This window comes from Phalaenopsis equestris, unplaced genomic scaffold (assembly GCF_001263595.1).
Source record: "Phalaenopsis equestris unplaced genomic scaffold, ASM126359v1 Scaffold000002, whole genome shotgun sequence".
Classification (NCBI taxonomy): Eukaryota; Viridiplantae; Streptophyta; class Magnoliopsida; order Asparagales; family Orchidaceae; genus Phalaenopsis; species Phalaenopsis equestris.
This window is the reverse complement of record NW_018164444.1, coordinates 13,882,052-13,901,360: the sequence shown is the minus strand read 5'-3', so window position 1 is coordinate 13,901,360 and position 19,309 is coordinate 13,882,052. Positions and strand designations below refer to the sequence as shown.

General features: G+C 32.7%; 1 protein-coding gene across 1 annotated transcript; it reads right to left on the bottom strand.

Moving 5' to 3' along the window:
* Positions 1-280: 280 nt before the first annotated feature.
* On the bottom strand, positions 281-13,019 carry LOC110017881 (protein DEHYDRATION-INDUCED 19 homolog 2-like). Its single transcript, XM_020715034.1, has 5 exons — positions 12,732-13,019; positions 12,493-12,638; positions 8,260-8,337; positions 7,826-8,100; positions 281-660 (listed from the first exon to the last, which is right to left on the bottom strand). Exons 1-5 carry the CDS (start codon positions 12,805-12,807, stop codon positions 558-560), a joined length of 678 nt encoding a protein of 225 aa, XP_020570693.1. The 5' UTR covers positions 12,808-13,019; the 3' UTR covers positions 281-557.
* Between the last annotated feature and the right edge of the window lie 6,290 nt (positions 13,020-19,309).

The following is a 19,309-nucleotide window of genomic DNA, read 5'->3' as shown; positions in this document are numbered from 1 at the left end:
ATTACCAGACTCCGGACGCAAACCAGATGTAAAATTTTTGCCAAACACAGGCCCTAAGAGCATCAACAAGTGTCATACACTCCTGCAAAATTATGGCATATAAATGTATTATCATCCTCTCGAAGTATGCTCGTCATGACAATGTGAAATAAGACGAGCTTTAAATCATAAAGAGTAGTGATGAAGGAGAACTTCACCTTAAATCAAACACCACCTCATCAGCCAACACACACACAGCACTAATTTAATAAGGATATGACAGGGACCCTTACAGCAGCAATAGTGAAAGCCACGAGCCACGAGCCAGATAACTCGTGCTCAAAGGATGATTTTATTAAAGTTTCATAGTAAAAATACAACATATATAACACATAATATAACATGTTTCTCTTTCTAAAGAGCTTTAAACACATAACAGCTCTCATCATCTAAAACGCTTATTTCTCGAAGAAAGAGATCAATGAGCAGCAGATAGCTACAATTTGCAGTTCTGATATTATCACGTCTTGCTGAAGCTAATTAAGTAAGCCACCATCAGAAAGAACTAGGAACACTACTCAATCGATGTCCTCAAATATTGTGGAGAGGACAAGCCCCTGAACAAAATCACACTTCCGGATTCTTTCCTCCTGCTCCTTGTCAGATAAACATTGTATGGAGCTGGATAACGTTCAGAAAACATAATTTGTTAGCTCGCAGAACAAGATGCGCGTCAAAACACAAAGAAAACCAGTAATTACATGCCAAAAAACGATACTTGGTATTTAGCACCAAGTCTTAATGAAAACAACAAATTTCCCTGTGCTTGCCATGATTTATAAGAAAACTGTGCAGAAAAAAACACCAACTGACAATAAATTGTGAATGAGCATGGTTCAAGATTTTGACCAACAATTACAAGAGCAAGAGTTCAGAAAAATAGTTACTAAACTTAATTCAGCAAAAATTAATCGACAGTGTGAAAAAGAAAATCATAGAGCAGAAACTTCCACAAACTAAAATGAAAAGTGATTAGCCGGCCACCACTACAGAGTAACGTCAAAAGATCTAGCAGTTTCTCACATAAGCTATTTTCATAATCCTGACTTATTTTTTACTCAAAACTATGGTCACCAATCAAATACTCTTAAACCACTTACAAGAATTTGCTTTGTTATATTCCCTATTATTACAAACATCTCCTACCAAATTGAAAAGATTGAAAAACAATTTGAAATTTACATGTCAACATAACCGTTCATCTATTATATATAGAATTGGTCCTATAACAAGTCAAGTACAATGCACCCAAACCTGATTTAAATCATGCCAGATGGAGCCCGCCAATCAAACACCGGTTCAGACCAAGAAAAAAAAAATACTGGGAACTTAAAATATTGTAAATGAAAATACTAGGTGGTTAGAGAGATGGTCATGTTGTCATAAATTGATGCTCAGTTAGTTGAAAATATAATAACGCTCGAAACGAAAAAGGTATTCAATTCTTAAGATCTCAGCAGTGCTAGATGCAGGGAGACAGACCATGCTCGTTAACACAGGTTATAATAACGAATCAGGATTGGAGGGAGAATAAGGCAATAAGAAAGGCAAAGATCAATGATGGAAAAGCATTGAGAATGATTCCCACTGGTGTAGTTACTTATTCATGAAGGCAAAATTAAAGCCACGGTGAAAAGATCTAGAAAGATGAAGACAAGAGGTTAGGCAATGCTGACTACAGGAAATGTCACCTTGCCAAAAATTATTTTTGAGATGGATTTTAAGGTGAGACTGAATGAACAAAGTTAACATTTGCACCTGCAGATGGAATCAGTTGATACTTAAATAGTTCAAAACAATTCAGTTTAATTCTACTTTGAGTCCAATTTACAGGAGTGCTCAAATTAACTGGCAAGAGAATGATTCCAATTCTAATATCCTACTTGCCTTATTTGGCATATAGTTTATCTATAGCATTCCTATAATCTCTGACTTCATTTTCAAAAGTTCTATGATGAAATGAATAGATATTAAATCTATAAATTTTAACAATTATTATTGATAGTTTTCTTAAAAAATCCCGAATTTTGTCAAAATTTATCTACTAGATTTATGAAAAATCTAGAAGTTAAATTCCTTAAATACCCTCATTTTTAACACCATCCATTAGATTCGATTACAATTTCCATTAGTGTTAACAAAAAGTGCATTTTGGCTATTATTTTATAAATACAAATACTAAATTGGGCCTTCTATATATAATATGATATTAACATAAGCCATGATTTATCCTTTTATTCTGTTAATGAAAAAAAAGAATGCGCAATATGTAAAATAGCAAGAATCATGGATGTTAAATATCAAAACATATTAACATAAAATCCCAAATGAATTGCAAAGCAAAAGCATGTAAAGAGTTCATTTGGTAAATTTTAACAGATCTAAGCTCCAGGATTGACCTATGTCAATGCTGTTCTACGGAAAGGTAAAATATTAAACCAACGCTCATCATACTTCTCGCACTTATGAATTATTATCTCATACCAAAAAAAAAAAGAAAAAAGTGGTCCTAAGAAAAAAAAAAGAAGAAGCTTGGTAGGTATAATATTAAATAATTGATAAAAGAAATAAAAAAGGAATATCTAATGCATAGGGCTCTCATCAACATAAGGTACGAGGATTTGTTACAAACAGCATTATCTCTAAATTTGCAAATAAACTGTTTCCATACCTGGGAGCTCTTGCAATTAGCATCTCTTAAAAATAATACTAAATATTTCTTAAAAGAAAATAATGCTAATCAATTTCCCGAAACTATATCATTCTACAAATTGTAACATACCCAGAAAATATTTTAAAACCAAAACAAAAGCCTTTTTCAATAAAAAAACAAAAGACGAATAATTCAAAATATGACATTTCAACTACCACACAATTAGCCACTTCGGTTTATCAATAAAAAAAATTCAATCAACAAAATGTTTAATTGATTGTCTTCGCAAATATTAGTCGACTTAGAGGAGTGAGTGTCTTAAAATCAAAGCTAGAACAGCCTTGGCTTAGGCTAAGCCTTTTTCAATAAAACATAAAAGATAAATAATTCAAAATATGACAAGTTAATTACCATACAATTAGCTACTTCGGTTTATTAATAAAAAAAATTCAATTAACAAAATTTTTGATTGGTTGTCTTCGCTACCATTAGTTGTTCTAGAGGTGTAAATGTGTTAAAATCAAGCTAGAGTAGTCTTTGCTTAGGGTTAAGGTTTGACCACTAAGTAATCAAGCTCAAGCTCAATCTCAATTCAATGGGTTCTAGCAGGCTGACCAACCAGTTATTCTTCATGCAAAAGAGAGAAGATGATAGTGAATTAATGGATTTGACCCTGGAAACACTGAAAACTTGGTAGATAAAAAATGGAACATGAACGGGATAAAAAAAAATACAACAAAAGCCTTTATCCCATTAAGTGGGTTTGGCTACATGTATCCTTTTTCTCTATCATGACCTATTGAGGGTCATATTTTCATTTAATTCTAGTAAATTAGGATTGTTTTTTATATAACATGCCAAGTCTTTAGGTCTACCTCTACCTTTTGTAACATAAGTTGAATCTAAAACATCTACTCTCCTAATCGGATCAATGTGACCAAACTATTTAAGACGACTCTCCCTAATTTTATCTGCCACTGGAACTACACCAACCATTTCACGTATACATTCGTTTCACATTTTGTCTCTAAGAGTCAAGACACTCATCCATCAAAGCATTATCATCTCAGCAACATTTAACTTAATTCTATGCTTCTTTTTTATAGGCCAACAACACCTTGTGCCATAAAGCATTATAGGTCTCACCAACATCTTATAAAATTTTCTTTTAAGTCTAAGCGGTACTTTTCTATCACACAATAAGCTCGATGCATTCCTCCACTTCAACCATCCAACTTGAATTCTACTAATTACATCCCCATCTATATCACCATCACTTTGAACAATAGCCTGAGATATCTAAAATGTTCATTCCTTTTAATGATTTGATTACTCATTCTGCCACTAGGTCTACTACTACTAAAATTGTATTCCATGTTTTTAGTTTTAGTCTACTCAAACGAAGGCCTTTAGACTCTAATGTAGTTCATTATTTAAGTTTATCATGAACTCTTTCTCTAATCTTATCCACAAGAAAGATATCATCAGCGAAAAGCATACACCATGGTACATCATCCTGTAAATGTCCAGTAAGTGCGTCCTTAATTAAAGCAAAAGGATATGGGCATAACTCCGATCCCTGATGTAATCCAACTGAAATAAAAAATTACTTGCTCAATCCTCCTGTTCGAAAACAAGTAACATCTCTAGTGCACATATCTTTAATGACTTGAATACAAGCCTTATCAGCACCTTTCTTTCCTAGAACTCTCCAAAGAATCTCTTAAACCTTATCGTATGCTTTTTCTAAATCAATAAAAATCATATGTAAATCCTGCTTATTCTCTCTATACTTCTCCATCAAACCTCTCAATAAATGTATAACTACCATAATAGACTTGCCCGACATAAATCCAAACTGATTATGAGAAATCTTCGCATCACATCTTAACCTATGTTCAATTACTCTATCCCATAATTTTATATGTATGACGCATTTGTTGACCTCATTTTTAGTGAGGTCTTAGCCTCCTAATCTTAGAACCTAGGATCTAGCCTTAGGAGTTCCTGGTTGACCATCCTAGCGGACTAGTAATGGAGCCCACCTCCCATAGAACTTCAAACCGCTTCTTTACTCATTTTTTTTTGTGAAAACCACAATATCATTGGGATATCATCAAGTCCTGCTAATTTTCCACCTTTGATTTTCTTTAAAGCCTCCTTAACTTCATTTTTGCTAATGTGACTGTAAAAATAAAAAGTTTTATTGTTATTAACAATATTAAAATCACTAAGAATGATCATAACTTCAAAAACTTAAATAAAATGTTTATCAAAATAACTCACCCAACTAATTTAAATATCTTATTCTAAGAAAAGCGCTTTTTTATTTTCATTTTTTAATACACTTTACTTGAATTAAATCTTTACTTTACTTTTATTTTTTTAACAGTATTTACATATATCTTTCACCCTCTTTAATATATAGCTATTATAAATATCACTAAAAGCAAAATTCACAGCATCACAAATTATTCACTTTGACTCCCTACAGGCCATCTTATATTTTTTAGAGTTCTCTAAGGTTTTGGATTTAAGCAAATTTTTAAACAAAACTTTTATATTTTATCTTTTCTTGCACATTATGATCACACCACCAAATATTTATATTTAGAAAAACCATTTTTTTATTATCCAAGAACACCTTTTTTAATAGTACTTGTTTCTTTTTCTACATAAAATTAGCTTCTTCATGAACATCCAAAATCTTGAAATTTACACAAAAAGTAATTTTAGTTGTCTTTTAGGTACCCCTATCTAATTCTATAGCAATATCTCATTGCATTTTTTATTTTCCAACTCATCTTAAAATTCATAACTAAAAATCAATGTTGAATACTCAAATTTTCACTTGAAATGGCCTTACAATTTTTATATTCTTGACGATCTACCTTTCTCATAAGAAAATAATACATTTGTGTTTTATTAAATCCATTCTTATGAGTAATAATATGCTCATCTATTTTCTTAAATAAAATATTAGTAATATAAAAATCATAAGCTAAAATAAAATCAAATATGATTATATCTTCTACATCAACTACTCAAAATCCGTAGCCACCATGAATATTTCTAAATTTTCCACCACGCAACCAAAATGACTATTTAAATACCCTCAAATAAAAATTATTTTTTCAAGATGTATCATTTATATTAATTCTTTCAGGCCATTTCAAAATTTTTTCTTTTGAACCTATATCTAAACCTACTTGAGAAACATAGGTACTTAATAACATTAATAATAGTATTAACAAAAATTTTTAGGACTATAATTATATCTCTAATTCTATTTATTTTTACAATAATATCATTTAAATTTTTATCTCTAATTACACCTACACTATTTCTAGTGTGACTCCTGCGTGAAAACTAAAGCTTAAAACCTAAGCTATCAATCTCCTTAGTTTTTTCTCAAACTCATTTAATTTATTGAATACATAAGAAATTTATCTTCTTATGAACCATAATATCTACTAATTCCATTAATTTACCTGCAAGAGTGCCTATATTCCAAGATCTTATCCTAAAATTAATTTTATGAACCAACTTTTTTGCCCACATTTGTTCATAATATGAGAATCCTTGTTTATTTAACACTACAACCGGACGTCAATATAGCAACAATAAAAAAATAGTAAAAAAAAAAAAAAAATAGAAAGCAAATATTTCCTACATATTCACTCTTTTGAGTTAAAAACTTGAATTCTAATGTTTATAGTAATAATTCTATTTTGAGATTGTCAAATGAGTTAGTTCAATCTTTGAATAAGAACTTGAGTTCTAGTCTTTAGATGTATATTCTCTTTTGAGAATGTCCAATGAGTTAAGCTCACAAGACAAGTTAAGTCATGGTTCAAACATAGCTCATTAGTCATTTTGCACAGGCATATGCAAATCCATACAAATATAATAAAAATGAGCATGGAGAGAATGAATGATAAAGTTATCACTAAAACTAGAGCCGGCCCCACTTAGTGGGATAAAGACTTGTTGTTGTTGTTGTTATTGCCGTTGGTGTATGAATAAAGCTATAAATACTCTCATAGAGATTGACAAACTAATTAGTAAGTGTTATACTATAGTGATAAAATCATGGTGCTTTCTGTTACATGATTTTTACAAATATCAAAATTGTGATATGAAGGATTATTAAGAAAAAAAACCATTTAAAAGCATTGCAGACGAGTCTTACACACACACACAATAATAATAATAATAATAGAAAAGAAAAAGTAAATTCAATCTATCCAAGTAATTCAGTTTCCAGCCCTACCTAAAACCTCTTACATAATGAAAGTAGATATTTGGCAAGCCACTTTTATTGATGTGCTTGGTCAAGCAAAATGTGGAGATAATGACAAATGCATATATTTTTCTTTGACATTAGTTTGTGGTTAAATTCACTAGGTTTGGTGAGGTATCTAAGTGCAGCTAGGTGTTTTGTGAACTTTCATCATCACTTTCGATAGGGAAATTTACAAATGTACCACACAATTCTTGTCAATTTACATTTATAACATCTTGGTGTTATAAAACCTATGCATAAAAAAATGCATTTTGACTTTTACAAAGTCAGTAAGAGTGATATTTTTGATGTGATTGTAATCATTTGAGTGTTATGAATGTAAATATTAAAGTTTAGGTGTTAGATATGTACATAAGAATTGTGTGGTATCATAAGAATTGTGTGGTAAAGAATTGTGTGGTATGCATGTAAATGTCCCTTTTCTTTATTGAGATCAGTTACTTCTCGTATAAGAACTCTTATCTTTGCAAAGTAAATAAATAAATAGAATCTTAAACTATAATCTCTGATTAGCTTGATCAATTAACACTTTTTCAAACAATAAATCATAGCCCAAAACTCCCAATCATAACATATCAAGGAAATCGAATGATGCTAAAAAAAAAAAGGAGAAAGAAAAACAGCATGAACAAATTCAAGCATGACAATGCCAGGATCACAAATATCTCAGATTGCTCTCAAAACGGAACCTAATGCAATAGTAAAACTAAAAGATCAATTTGACCAAATGGGACACATATAACTATGCAAAATAAACATATAGACCAAGATTCAAGAAAAAGATGGAATTAAAAATTCCAATGTTTAATATGTCAAAAAGTTCAAACCTTTCAACAGCCTTTTTCTCTGAATGTTCACTAGTAAAGGCTCCCTCATCCAGAGATTCAGGTTCAGGTGGCATGTCATTTGAAGAATTAGCTACAGGTAATGTGTAAATCAATGATGACAACAACGGATCTGGTGCTGCAGAAAGAGGGGCACTTGAATGGGACCAACCCCCAAGAAGGGCTTGTGCATTAGTTTCCCTCAGTTCCTTTCTCAGGAGGGAAAGCGTAGAATGAGAACCCAAGGCGCCTCTCCGGAACCTTCTACTCTTATGTATGTAATTACCAGTTAAGAAATCATATAAAAAAAACATAAGCTAAATTCATACAAAAAATACCAATAACTTTATGAATAGAGAAATACGCATAATAAGCACAAACACAAGTTTTTAAGCCTGCAATAAGAATGGATCGGCCAAAAAAAGCAGCAAGGATATCTTAAAGAAATTTCCATGTTCCATTGTAAGGTGACCAACCAAATCCACACCAGCTCTTGATCCACATATCGGACAAATCTGCAAAAGAAACAAGAACCACACCAGTTCAGAACATTGAAACTCTAACATTGATTGACAAAAAATCAATCAAAACACAGAAGTAGGCAGATTGTTTTAAATAGAAGATGATAAATCCAAAACCCTTAATTGAAGCATTAATAGTTATTGGTTGTACTCATGATGAAGAAGAAAAACAAGAAAAAATGAATTATAAGTGACTGCCGTGGTGTAAAAATACATTGAATGTGCAACAAATTAAATTTTTAATTCTCATTCAAGTTTCTAGTGTGAAAAAATATCAAGCTATACAGGAAAAAAAATTTAAACATTATAAAAAAGGATGAGAGGTAGAAGATAGAGGGTAAATAGAAATCATGAATATGTATATGACCTATTCAAACTATCAAGTGTTTTAGACGAGCAAGAAAATGCATTCAAATTCAGAAAATCATATTCATCATCTTCATGAATAATGCTCCCACTAAACATTCAAAAAAGTTGAATAGACAACAAATTAATACACAAGCCAAACCAAACAAGCAAATCAGGATATCTGGGGAAACTTCCCAATAATGCTTTCAAAGATGTAACTCTTTCACATTCAAGGATCAATCATCATTGTGAACAAAGTATAGCATCAGAGAACAGTGTCACAATATCAAACCAAATAATATTATACTAATAATCACTACTTCACAAAGGAATAAAAATCCATGACATAAAGATGATGCAGAAGGTGAAGAAATGAGTAGGCATGATGATCATAATCAATCTTTAATGGAACTAAACGCCACAAAATTACTGAAAACTGAAATAGCTGGACATTAGCCCGATGCCATTCTTTTATGCAGTTAAAAAAAATGCCATAAAAACAATTTGGATAGAAAAACAAAAACAGAGCTTGAAACTAGCATAAAAAATAATATGAAGGGGGAACATAATTTAAATATTAATCAAGAGAGGAATAAGAACATAGTATTGCACACATAAAAAGAAAAAAATAATTAAGTGCATAAGTTGGCCACTGTATCCAAGGAAATCCAGGAAAACAGCATGCATTGAAGCCAGCAAGTTCTACCGTATCACATATCAGCCTGTTTCTAGCACATGACAAGGCAACAACGTAAATAAATTGGGGCTCGGTTGATTGGGTAAATGCAACATCAATCTTGAAAGATTCATCTAACAGACAAGCTATTGTAATTATTCAACCACAATCTGCTAACACTTTTCATTTCGTTGTCCTGCTGCAATCCTGACTGTACACCTGTCATGTTATGATAACAAACTCTGACCTTTTGTTATCAGTCTCATTCTCTAAGCTTTTACAAGCTGGAATGATTGAAGAGAAAAAAATTCAATTTCCCTTCTAACTCTTACTGTAACTGCAGATGTTTCCTATTATGAATTCTCGCTGGTGATTCTGTAGACTGCTGAACATAGGAGTTTACATAGTATAAGATCAAATACCTTACAGTTTATTCACCTCAGCCTACAGTACGACTCACTGCACTTCTAGTTCCTGGTTTTCCATACTATGCTCTTTCCTCTATCCAAATAGATAGCTCTGCCACTTCAGCAATAAATCCTCAAACTAGTTTTTTATTGCAGTCAGCTGGTCATTCTATTTCCTCCCAGTTAAAAGTTGTCATGCTCAATATTAAAAATTTTATCCAAATTCATCCAACCCTTGAAAATTCTCCTACCAGTAAATCTGAACTTCTCAAATTATTTCGAGCTAACGGGTTTTAAGAATACTTAGATGGCTCTATTCCACCATCGACAGCCACTATCCTCACAAAAAATAGCTCATTTGTTCCAAATCCACAAAATAGCCTTTGGATCTTCATAGATCAAAATTTGGCATCAACTCTTTCTTATACCATTTCACAACTTATTCTGCCATATATTTTTAATTTTGATTCCTATGCTGAAATCTGCATAACACTGAATGCCGATTACAATCCACTAACCACGCTTGTCTCATTGCTCCATCTTATGTCCATAGGAGTTTTTCTCAAATTAAAGCTAAGGTTGATCTTGTAGCTGCCACTGGAGCTCCGCTAGATACCAAAGACATTATTCTATGCACTCGAAATGGCAGACCGCTCAGTTATCAAGCATTTAAAAGTACCATCAAGACATAGCTTCAACCAATTATCTTGGATAATTTATATTCATTTTCATGTAGTGAAGAACTAACCCAGTGACTAAAACAGCTCAAGCAGCTCAATTCTCTACCTTGCAGGACCCTAATCTCGCGTTGGCTGCAATTAGAGGTAGATTCAAAGGCCGTGGAAACTATTCTAACTCAGCTCATGGCCGTATCAATAGAACGAGAGGTCCAAACACTCCCAAAGCTGATGTTGACTATCAAATTTATGAAAATTTGGTTCAAATTTATGAAAATTTGGTCATTCAACAACCCACTGTTGGCATCGAACAAATATATAATATAATTCTTCATCCCTGCAAACCCATGCTGTCAGTTCCTCTGAGCAGAATCTAAAATGGCTATTTGAATCTGGTGCCACCTCACACTAAATTGCTGATAGAGACCAGATTTCCCGAATCCAACCCATACAATGGCTCGGATCAGGTAATGTTAGGCAATGATCAAGACATGCCAATTGCAATAACAATAAAATGACTTCTAGCTACACCAAGTTGTAAGCTCAAGTTATACCCTACTTATCATGTTCCACATTTTTCTCATAACCTTAATTCTATTTATAAAGTAGCCCGTGATAATCATTGTTCTATTTTATTTGATGCTCATGGTTTTCACATAAAGGACCATATGGTTAATCACACATTTCTTCAAGTCCCCAATCATAATGGCTTGAATCTGATCCACCATCTACCCAAACATCTGCCTACCACATTTTTCGTGTGCATTAGCCACAAACTGGCACCGCCATCTGGACCATCCATCAACTGCAATTCTACTCAAATTGTTATATGTTATTCCAACTCTCAAAAAATTTTTTACTTATTCTACTTGTAATACAAATCAAAATCCTAAAAGTCTTTGTTTATTGTTTACTTTATCCCAAGCTCATAGTTCTACTCTATTAGAAAACATTTACACTGATGCATGGGGTCAGTCTCCTATAACTTCCATTCTAGGATTTAAATACTATATCTCTTTTATCGATTTTAATCTTGATTTTGTTGGGTTTTTCCTATGCGATGTAAATCTGAAGCTCTCTCTTGCTTCCTTAAATTTAAAACTATTGTTGAGAAATAATCCACCAACCAATTAAAAATCCTTCGATCAGATGGAGGAAAATAATGCAATAACTCAATTCAAACTTTTCTAAATCAGTCCGACATGCTTTATCTGTATTTGATTCTTTAAAAAATGGAGTCGTTGAACGTTAACATCACCATACTCTAGAAAGGTGTACACTTTTCATTGATGCACACCTCTTTTAGTTTGATGCACTTCTAACAGCCGCATATCTCATTAATTGCTTGTCTTCTCCAAAGACAAACTACACAGCTCCATCCTATATACTTTATTACAAGCACAATAACTACAACTTCATTTGAACCTTTGGATGTCTGTGTTATTCTTAGATTCAACTTTATTCTCTAAATAAATTTGCTCCTTGCTCTGCTTCATGTGTGTTTCTTGGGAATGCTTCCAACTAGAAAGGTTAGAAAGGTTAAAAAGCCAAAAAAATGGTAAGCTTGTCATCTCCAGGCATGTCATCTTTCATTAATATATTTTCCCGTACTGAAAACTCTCCTCAATAAACAAAGCTCCATTATCAGCTAGTCCACTTCATTTCCCACTTCCTCTCTTCTATCCTATACCTTTACCACTTCTCTACTTCAAGCCCAGATCATCCCACTCTTCAAGGACAGCAAACACAACCATCAAATTCTCCTTTTCATTCTTCAACCGACACTAATTACCATATTGCCGCATCCATCTTGAAAGATTGATCTCATAACTCGAAGTAGATTGAAAGTGTCGCAGATGTGCGTTATACACGACTACAACTCAAAACACACTGAAAACTTACTGATGGTACAAAATACATGCAAAAAATCAGCCCGCTATAACATACCTGCAGGATTTAAATAGGTATAAACAATTTCTGCAATTATAAGATTAAAAATCTAACTGCCAGCAAATGTTCCGAATCAGAAAAGAAAGCATACCCCACTATTAGCTTCCTGAGGATGCTCGTCATCGATGTGACTACAAAGCACTCCGATATCGAAATACTCAGAGCAAAACGGGCAGAAAAATTCCGCACAAGAGTCGTCTTCAATTCCATCAACCTCTTCTGCGCCAAGGTGGAGATCTATCCCCAAAAAGAACCACAACAACAAACTTCAAAGCTCGAAATCCCTAAAACGTAACAAAGAAGGCAATAATCAGTGTTAGGAGGCCTCACCATATCTGGATTGCGGGCATAACTGATGTCGCTTCGAAGAAGCAGAAAACAATCGGCTCCAAGGATCAGCCTCCATTGTTCAAGAAAACAATCACCAGACTCCCTCTAGAATCCTTACCGATGCAGCTCCAATGAGTGATGCCACCCGAAAAGGAAATCACTATCCAGAATGACAAATTTGTTCCAATTTAACAGATGTTTGGGAGAAGCCAAGGAAGAGCTAGGCCTCCTCAGTCCTCACCCGGAAGAGAGGGAGCCCTAAAAAGAAGATGAGGATGGCAGCAAGTACGAACACCACCGACCCCGTTGGCTGGCACTCCTACGACTTACGAAATGGCCTTGAACTTTAACATAATATCGAAAATGCTAATAAGATCTGTATCGTCCATTTAAGCATGAGCCTATAACGTGCGGAGCAAGGCGGAGTAAGTCCGCAAGTCAAACAGGTAAACCCCTGGTGAAGCAAGCTGGCGGCTGAAAAGCATTCGGTAATTTATTGCCGCCGTAAGAAAATGTTCATTGTCTCGATTATGTTCGGCTATTTTAATATATATACATATATATTTATGTTTGTCTATTTTTATATATATATATATATATATATATATATATAATACTTTATATATATTTATATATAATGCAACACTCAATATTTATTTTTTAATTAATTTAAACATGTTAGTTTTCAATATTTATGAGCAATTTTGAACATGAACCAACCTAAATAATTTCAAACGAGCTGAGCAGGAGGCTACTCTTTAACAACCATATATAAAAAAAAGAACAGAGAAAGCACAATGAAGAATAACAAAATTGCGAACATTTATTCTTGAATTGAGTCCCTAATGGGGGCCGTGAGATTACATATGTGCCCCTAATAAAATAGGTACGTTAGTGGTATTTTTGGGAATATATAGTTGCCATATATAAGAAAAAGAACAGAGAAAGCACAATGAAGAACAACAAAATTGTGAACATTTATTCTTGAATTGAGTCCCTAATGGAGGTCGTGAGATTACATATGTGCCCCTAATAAAGTAGGTACGTTAGTGGTATTTTTGGGAATATATAGTTGTAAGGCCTGGAGTTAAGGCCTGGAGCCTGAAATAGCGTTCGACTGGGTTATAAACCGGGTGGATTTGGGTTGAGAGCTTTACATGGCGTCCAACTAGGCGTCCAACTCGGTTATGATCCATAAAGCTATGACAGAAAGGTTGATAGGAAGGTGTCAGGGCCTGGATGAGGAATCCTAGCGGATTATCCGTGTGAGGTTCGTCTGGATGACCCTTTGAGTTCGACGTGTAAATACAAAATATAGAACTGCCCCCGGTGGGTACCAGCCCGCCACGACACCTTCTATGCTAGCTATTTGATTTCTTAGAGATCATGTTGACACATTTTTTATGTATATATTTACGTTTTAAGATGTCAGATCCAAATTTGTCTGAGAGCCACATCTATGGAATAGAACACAAAAGTGAGGAAAAGAGCAGAGTAAGCACAACAAGGAACTGTAAAATCACGAAAACTTTATTCATGGAACGAGTCCTTATTTATAGAAATGTTAGATCCAAATATGTCAGAGAGTCACACCTATGGAATAGAACACCAAATGAAGAAAAAGAGCAAAGTAAACACGAGAAGGAACAGTAAGATCGCGTAAACTTTATTCATGGAATGAGTCCTTATTTATATAAATGTTAGATCCAAATATGTCAGAGAGTCACATCTATGGAATAGAACGCAAAAGGAAGAAAAAGAGCAAAGTAAACACAAGAAGGAACAGTAAGATCGCGTAAACTTTATTCATGAAACGAGCCCCTATGTATAGGAATGAGGGTCATGAGATTACATCCATACCCCTAGTAAAGTAGGTATGATAGGGGATATTTTGGTATAGTTTTAAGGTCAAGAGCCTGAAATGGTGTCTGACTGTGTTATGATCTGGGTGGCTATGGGTTGGGAGCTTGAGGTTGCGTTCAACCGAGTTAAGATCTGGACGACCATGGTTGAAGGGTTGACCAGGAGGAGTCGATCGCCTGCTTAAGATTCGGGTGGCTCCAAACATCTGCCCCGCATGGATGAGGAATCCTGGCAGAATGTTCGTGTGAGGTTTGTTCTTGTGACCCTTTAAGAGAATAGTTGATTTCCATCCGTCATAGAGTTATATTTCTCCAGGCCAGTAGAAGCCAGACAAGTAAATGTGGACTCTTGAATTGCTCCTGGGGTCCTAGCTCGCCCATCACCTTCTCTAATGGCTGGCTGCTGGATTTCCTTGAGATTCATGCTGACACATTTTTTATGTGTGTGTGTGTATGCGCGTATATATATATATATATATATATAGATATATACATTGTATATCTAATAATATGAGTAACAAGAAAAAAAATACTTTTTCGTTTTGTTTCTTAGAACTTTAAATCATTATAAAAGTGTTTAAATAAGTTTAATTCAAAATTTGTTTTGATTATGTTTCAAACACCTAATTCAAATTGCAGGGAAAGTTTCTTAGAACTTTAAATCATTATAAAAGTGTTTCAAAATTTGTTTTGATTATGTTTCAAACACCTAATTCAAATTGTGGGGAAAGAGAATATTTATTCTCTATGTATTGGGGGATTGACAATATATGCAATAGAGCATATGAAAGAAGATATTGCAAGACCATGGTGTGTATGTGTGTGTGAAGAATTCATAAGAAGGCATCATGGGATATGCATTGTGGTGAAGGGTGACAGGAGGGGCAATTCGTGGGAAACACATTTCATGACTAGTGAAGTGTACATTATAGCTTATGGGAGACAACATTACATGATTGGTGACTAATGCCTAAAATTGATGTGAAGCAATTAGTCAATCACGCAATTGCATGTGTCAACTAAAAATATATATAGATTTCGAGTCCACATATTAATTTCACAAAGAAACTTGTCAAATTTTCTAACAAGGGAAGTTCTAACTTATAAAACTGCTAAGTATTGTTTGAAGGTTCAGTTTTGCAAGAGCAAACAGTCCTAAAACATATAGAAAACTGTATAAAATTCATAGAAAGTGGTTATGAGGCCCATGCTCCTATGACACTGGTATATTGTATCTTTTTTGAGTTCCTTTGTGTGATGGTTGACAACCAAGAATAAAATCACCCTCAGCTTATGTCTAAGTCATAAAAACAGTTGGAAATTATATTACAATTAAGAAGGATTTAACTATGCACCATTTCTCAGGAATCCTCTAGTCCCTCATCTCGGTTGTGCTCTCCTACTGGCAATATGTCTATTTTACCAGATGAATATGTGTTAATCTACTTGTTATTCTTGTCAATGGTTAGAAATCCTAAATCACAAGGAGTTATAACTTTCTAATTGATCAGCTTAGAAGAAAATGACGATCAAAAGGTTAACACATCAACATACGAAAATAAAGGCAGGAAAAACGTATTCGGGAAAAAATAAACTCTGAGCGAAAGCAATAAGAAAAACCCTATGCTTACATCACATGAGCATGGAAAAGAATTTGCTACGAGACATGAGGTAGAAACACACATCAACTTTCATTAAATTGATTGAAGATACAAACAAAAGAAAGCATGCAAACATATAATCAAGCCAAGTTTTCTCTATAAAACACTGAATCCTCATCGTACAATGAAAGCATTCCATGATTTCCCACATACACAACCTGAATCTCTTTCACACACAAAGAACCATCCATGAAAGTAATATAAGTTGAAATATTTGAAATATTGTTTACTTTTAATACCTGAATCATTTTAGACTGATTAGCCTTGAAGCACATCAACATATTATAATCACGATAACGCTCTCAATAGCTAGCAAACTCATGCATACCACACCTCGCAATAGCTAGTGTTTACCAATTCCTTCTATAGTTGCTCTAATTCTCTTGGAATTCTTCGAAGGGTTACTTAAGAATTTACTTTATTAGTTTCATGTGCTATCTATAACTGCCCATTTAATGTGTTGATCATTATGATATATGTGAATCTTTTTTAGGTTTTTAGGCTTCCACTAAAATTTCATATATTGAAAGTTATCAAACTGTTTGATACTTTCAATAATCATAGTTATTTTAATAATGACTTATCAAATTTAATGGAGGGAATAATTGATTTTAGTTGCTTGATAGTGTAAAGAATGGATGTCAATTTCTATGAATAAGCTAAGCTCTTCTTTATTTTTCTTAAATCAAGAGGTGTTGATACAATTGTATAGATAAAACTTTTCTATATTTTAAAAGGCATTATTATGTTTATAAGCTTTTAAGTATGTTAACCTTTTTATTGTTGAAAATTTATTAAGGCAAAAAAAAGCTTTTGTGTAGCATTTAATTCCATGACATCTTTAAAACCTCCTCATTTAAGTTTCAAGTTTCAAAATTTTCATAACTTCAACTTTTTAATAGATTGATTATATATGCTTTAAGTTAGTATTTTATTGCTTGTGAATACATCTTTTTGAGTTAGAAATGAAGTTTTTAATAAGTAGTTTGTTGATCTCCTATGCTCATAGTCTAGAGTACTCAATTTTAGTGATAGTAATCTTACATGGGAAAGTGCCTTAATGACTTATTTGGGAATTATGTTGAGCCATATGTTTAAGCTATTAAGATTACAAAGCTTATATATATGCAATTGAATTAGGATTGTTGGGTGCAAGATTACTAATATAGTACACCATTTAGATTAATCAAATAAAGCCAAAGGGCTAATTATAAGATCCCAAGCAAGTTCCAAAGAAAAAGCCCATTCAAAGCTTATTATAAGAGCTAATCATGAAGAAATAATTAGATTTTATATTTCAAAATTTTCTATATTTTTGAATTATCAAATATTGGATTTTTATGGGCTCGTCGCAATAAAAAATAATTAATTTAGGAAGGTGGTTGAAACTTTCCTTCATTAACGACTACCCACCTTTCTCTCCAAAGCCTTTCTCATCTCTTTTTTATTTTATTTTATTTTATTATTTTGGTCAATGCAATCCTTATAAAAGATGAGTATGTATTAATTTTTTTAATTTTTGGAGTGTGATATTTGAAGTATGAATTTTCTCTTTTTTTTAATGTTCGGTATTTTCAAATGTGTGCCTTTTTTATGGGCGAGAATAAGTATTTATATTTTTTCCATTAACTCTTCATTCTCCTTTTATAAAACCTACTCTAAGCTCTTCACTACTATTTTCTTATATCATAAACATCTTCTTACATGAATAAAGTAGCTACCGAAGCCTCTCTACCAATCCAAACACCTTCTCATAGCTCTTAACCAAGATAGAGAATATTAAGTCCTAATCTTATTACCTACCCCCCAAAAACCTTATAGATCCATCTAAATCCAACCATGAATTTTAGATCATAAGTACACATCTTAAACTAACCATGCATAAGTATTTCAAGTCATTTATCTAGCTTTAAACCACTTTTCTAAAGATATCTTCCCAATTGGCCCAAGTTAGTCTAATATAGAGTCTTCTTAGCATTCCATACCAAACATTTAACATGTAATTGAAATTTCTAAATCTTATTTATACATATTAAAATATTTATTCATAGCCTTTTCTTGTCATTAAGTTTTCCAAAAAAACCTTCCATTTCTCTCGTATTATTTATAAGAACAAAATTGGGAAGGAACATGTTTTGTTCAAATTTTGGAGATCTGGTCATCATTATGTCAAAAGATATCTAAATTCAAAATTTTTTTTTTGTCTTGGATGCATAGGCAAAAAAAAAAAAAAAAAATTTTTGTCTTGGATGCATAGGCAAAAAAAAAAAAAAAAAAAAAACTTAAAACAAATCATCTATTTATTCCATTTGGATGCAGGATGATCTCATCAAAGAATATGAAGTAATGAATCACTATTGCATTGAGTGTAAAACCTGAGTTTGTAGCATGCTTTGATTTCACTATTTATGCATTATAGCCAAGAAAATTTATTTTAGGATTTGAGTAGCCGATAATATTGGAAAGTCACTAAAAGGTATTTTGATAATGTTGCAAAAAATCTTCTTTTTTAAGAAGAACAACTTTTCAAAAGTTGTTATTTAATACAAGAACTTGGAATACTTTACTATTAAATAATTTCAAAAATAAAGAAAATTCATCAAGTTGATTCATAAATATTAAGTAGCATACGTTTCAGGTAAGTGTACGAGTTGATCAAATAATATAAGAATTTGAGTCAAAGTGTTGATCCATGAGAAACCAAGTCGATTCTTAGGCTAGATCAAGTACTAATCTATTTAGCTTTTAAGTTTATTCAATAATTTTAAGTTTAGATAAGAAATAAAATTTATGAAATGTAAAAGAGTCTAAATAATTAGTGATTTTTAGGTTTTGATAGAAAACTCCTTTGAATTAGTGGATTACTTAGTTCACAATCATCTAAGTGTTCTATTCTTATGTTGACAATAGAGGATTATTTACTCATTAATTCTTGTTGACACTAAAGTGGATTTGAGTTTCATGTTATGATTTATTTTTCTAAACTTTATTAAAAATCCTAGGAATTGCAACTCCCTAATGCAACATGCCTATTCCACTAGAGAATTGTGTTAAC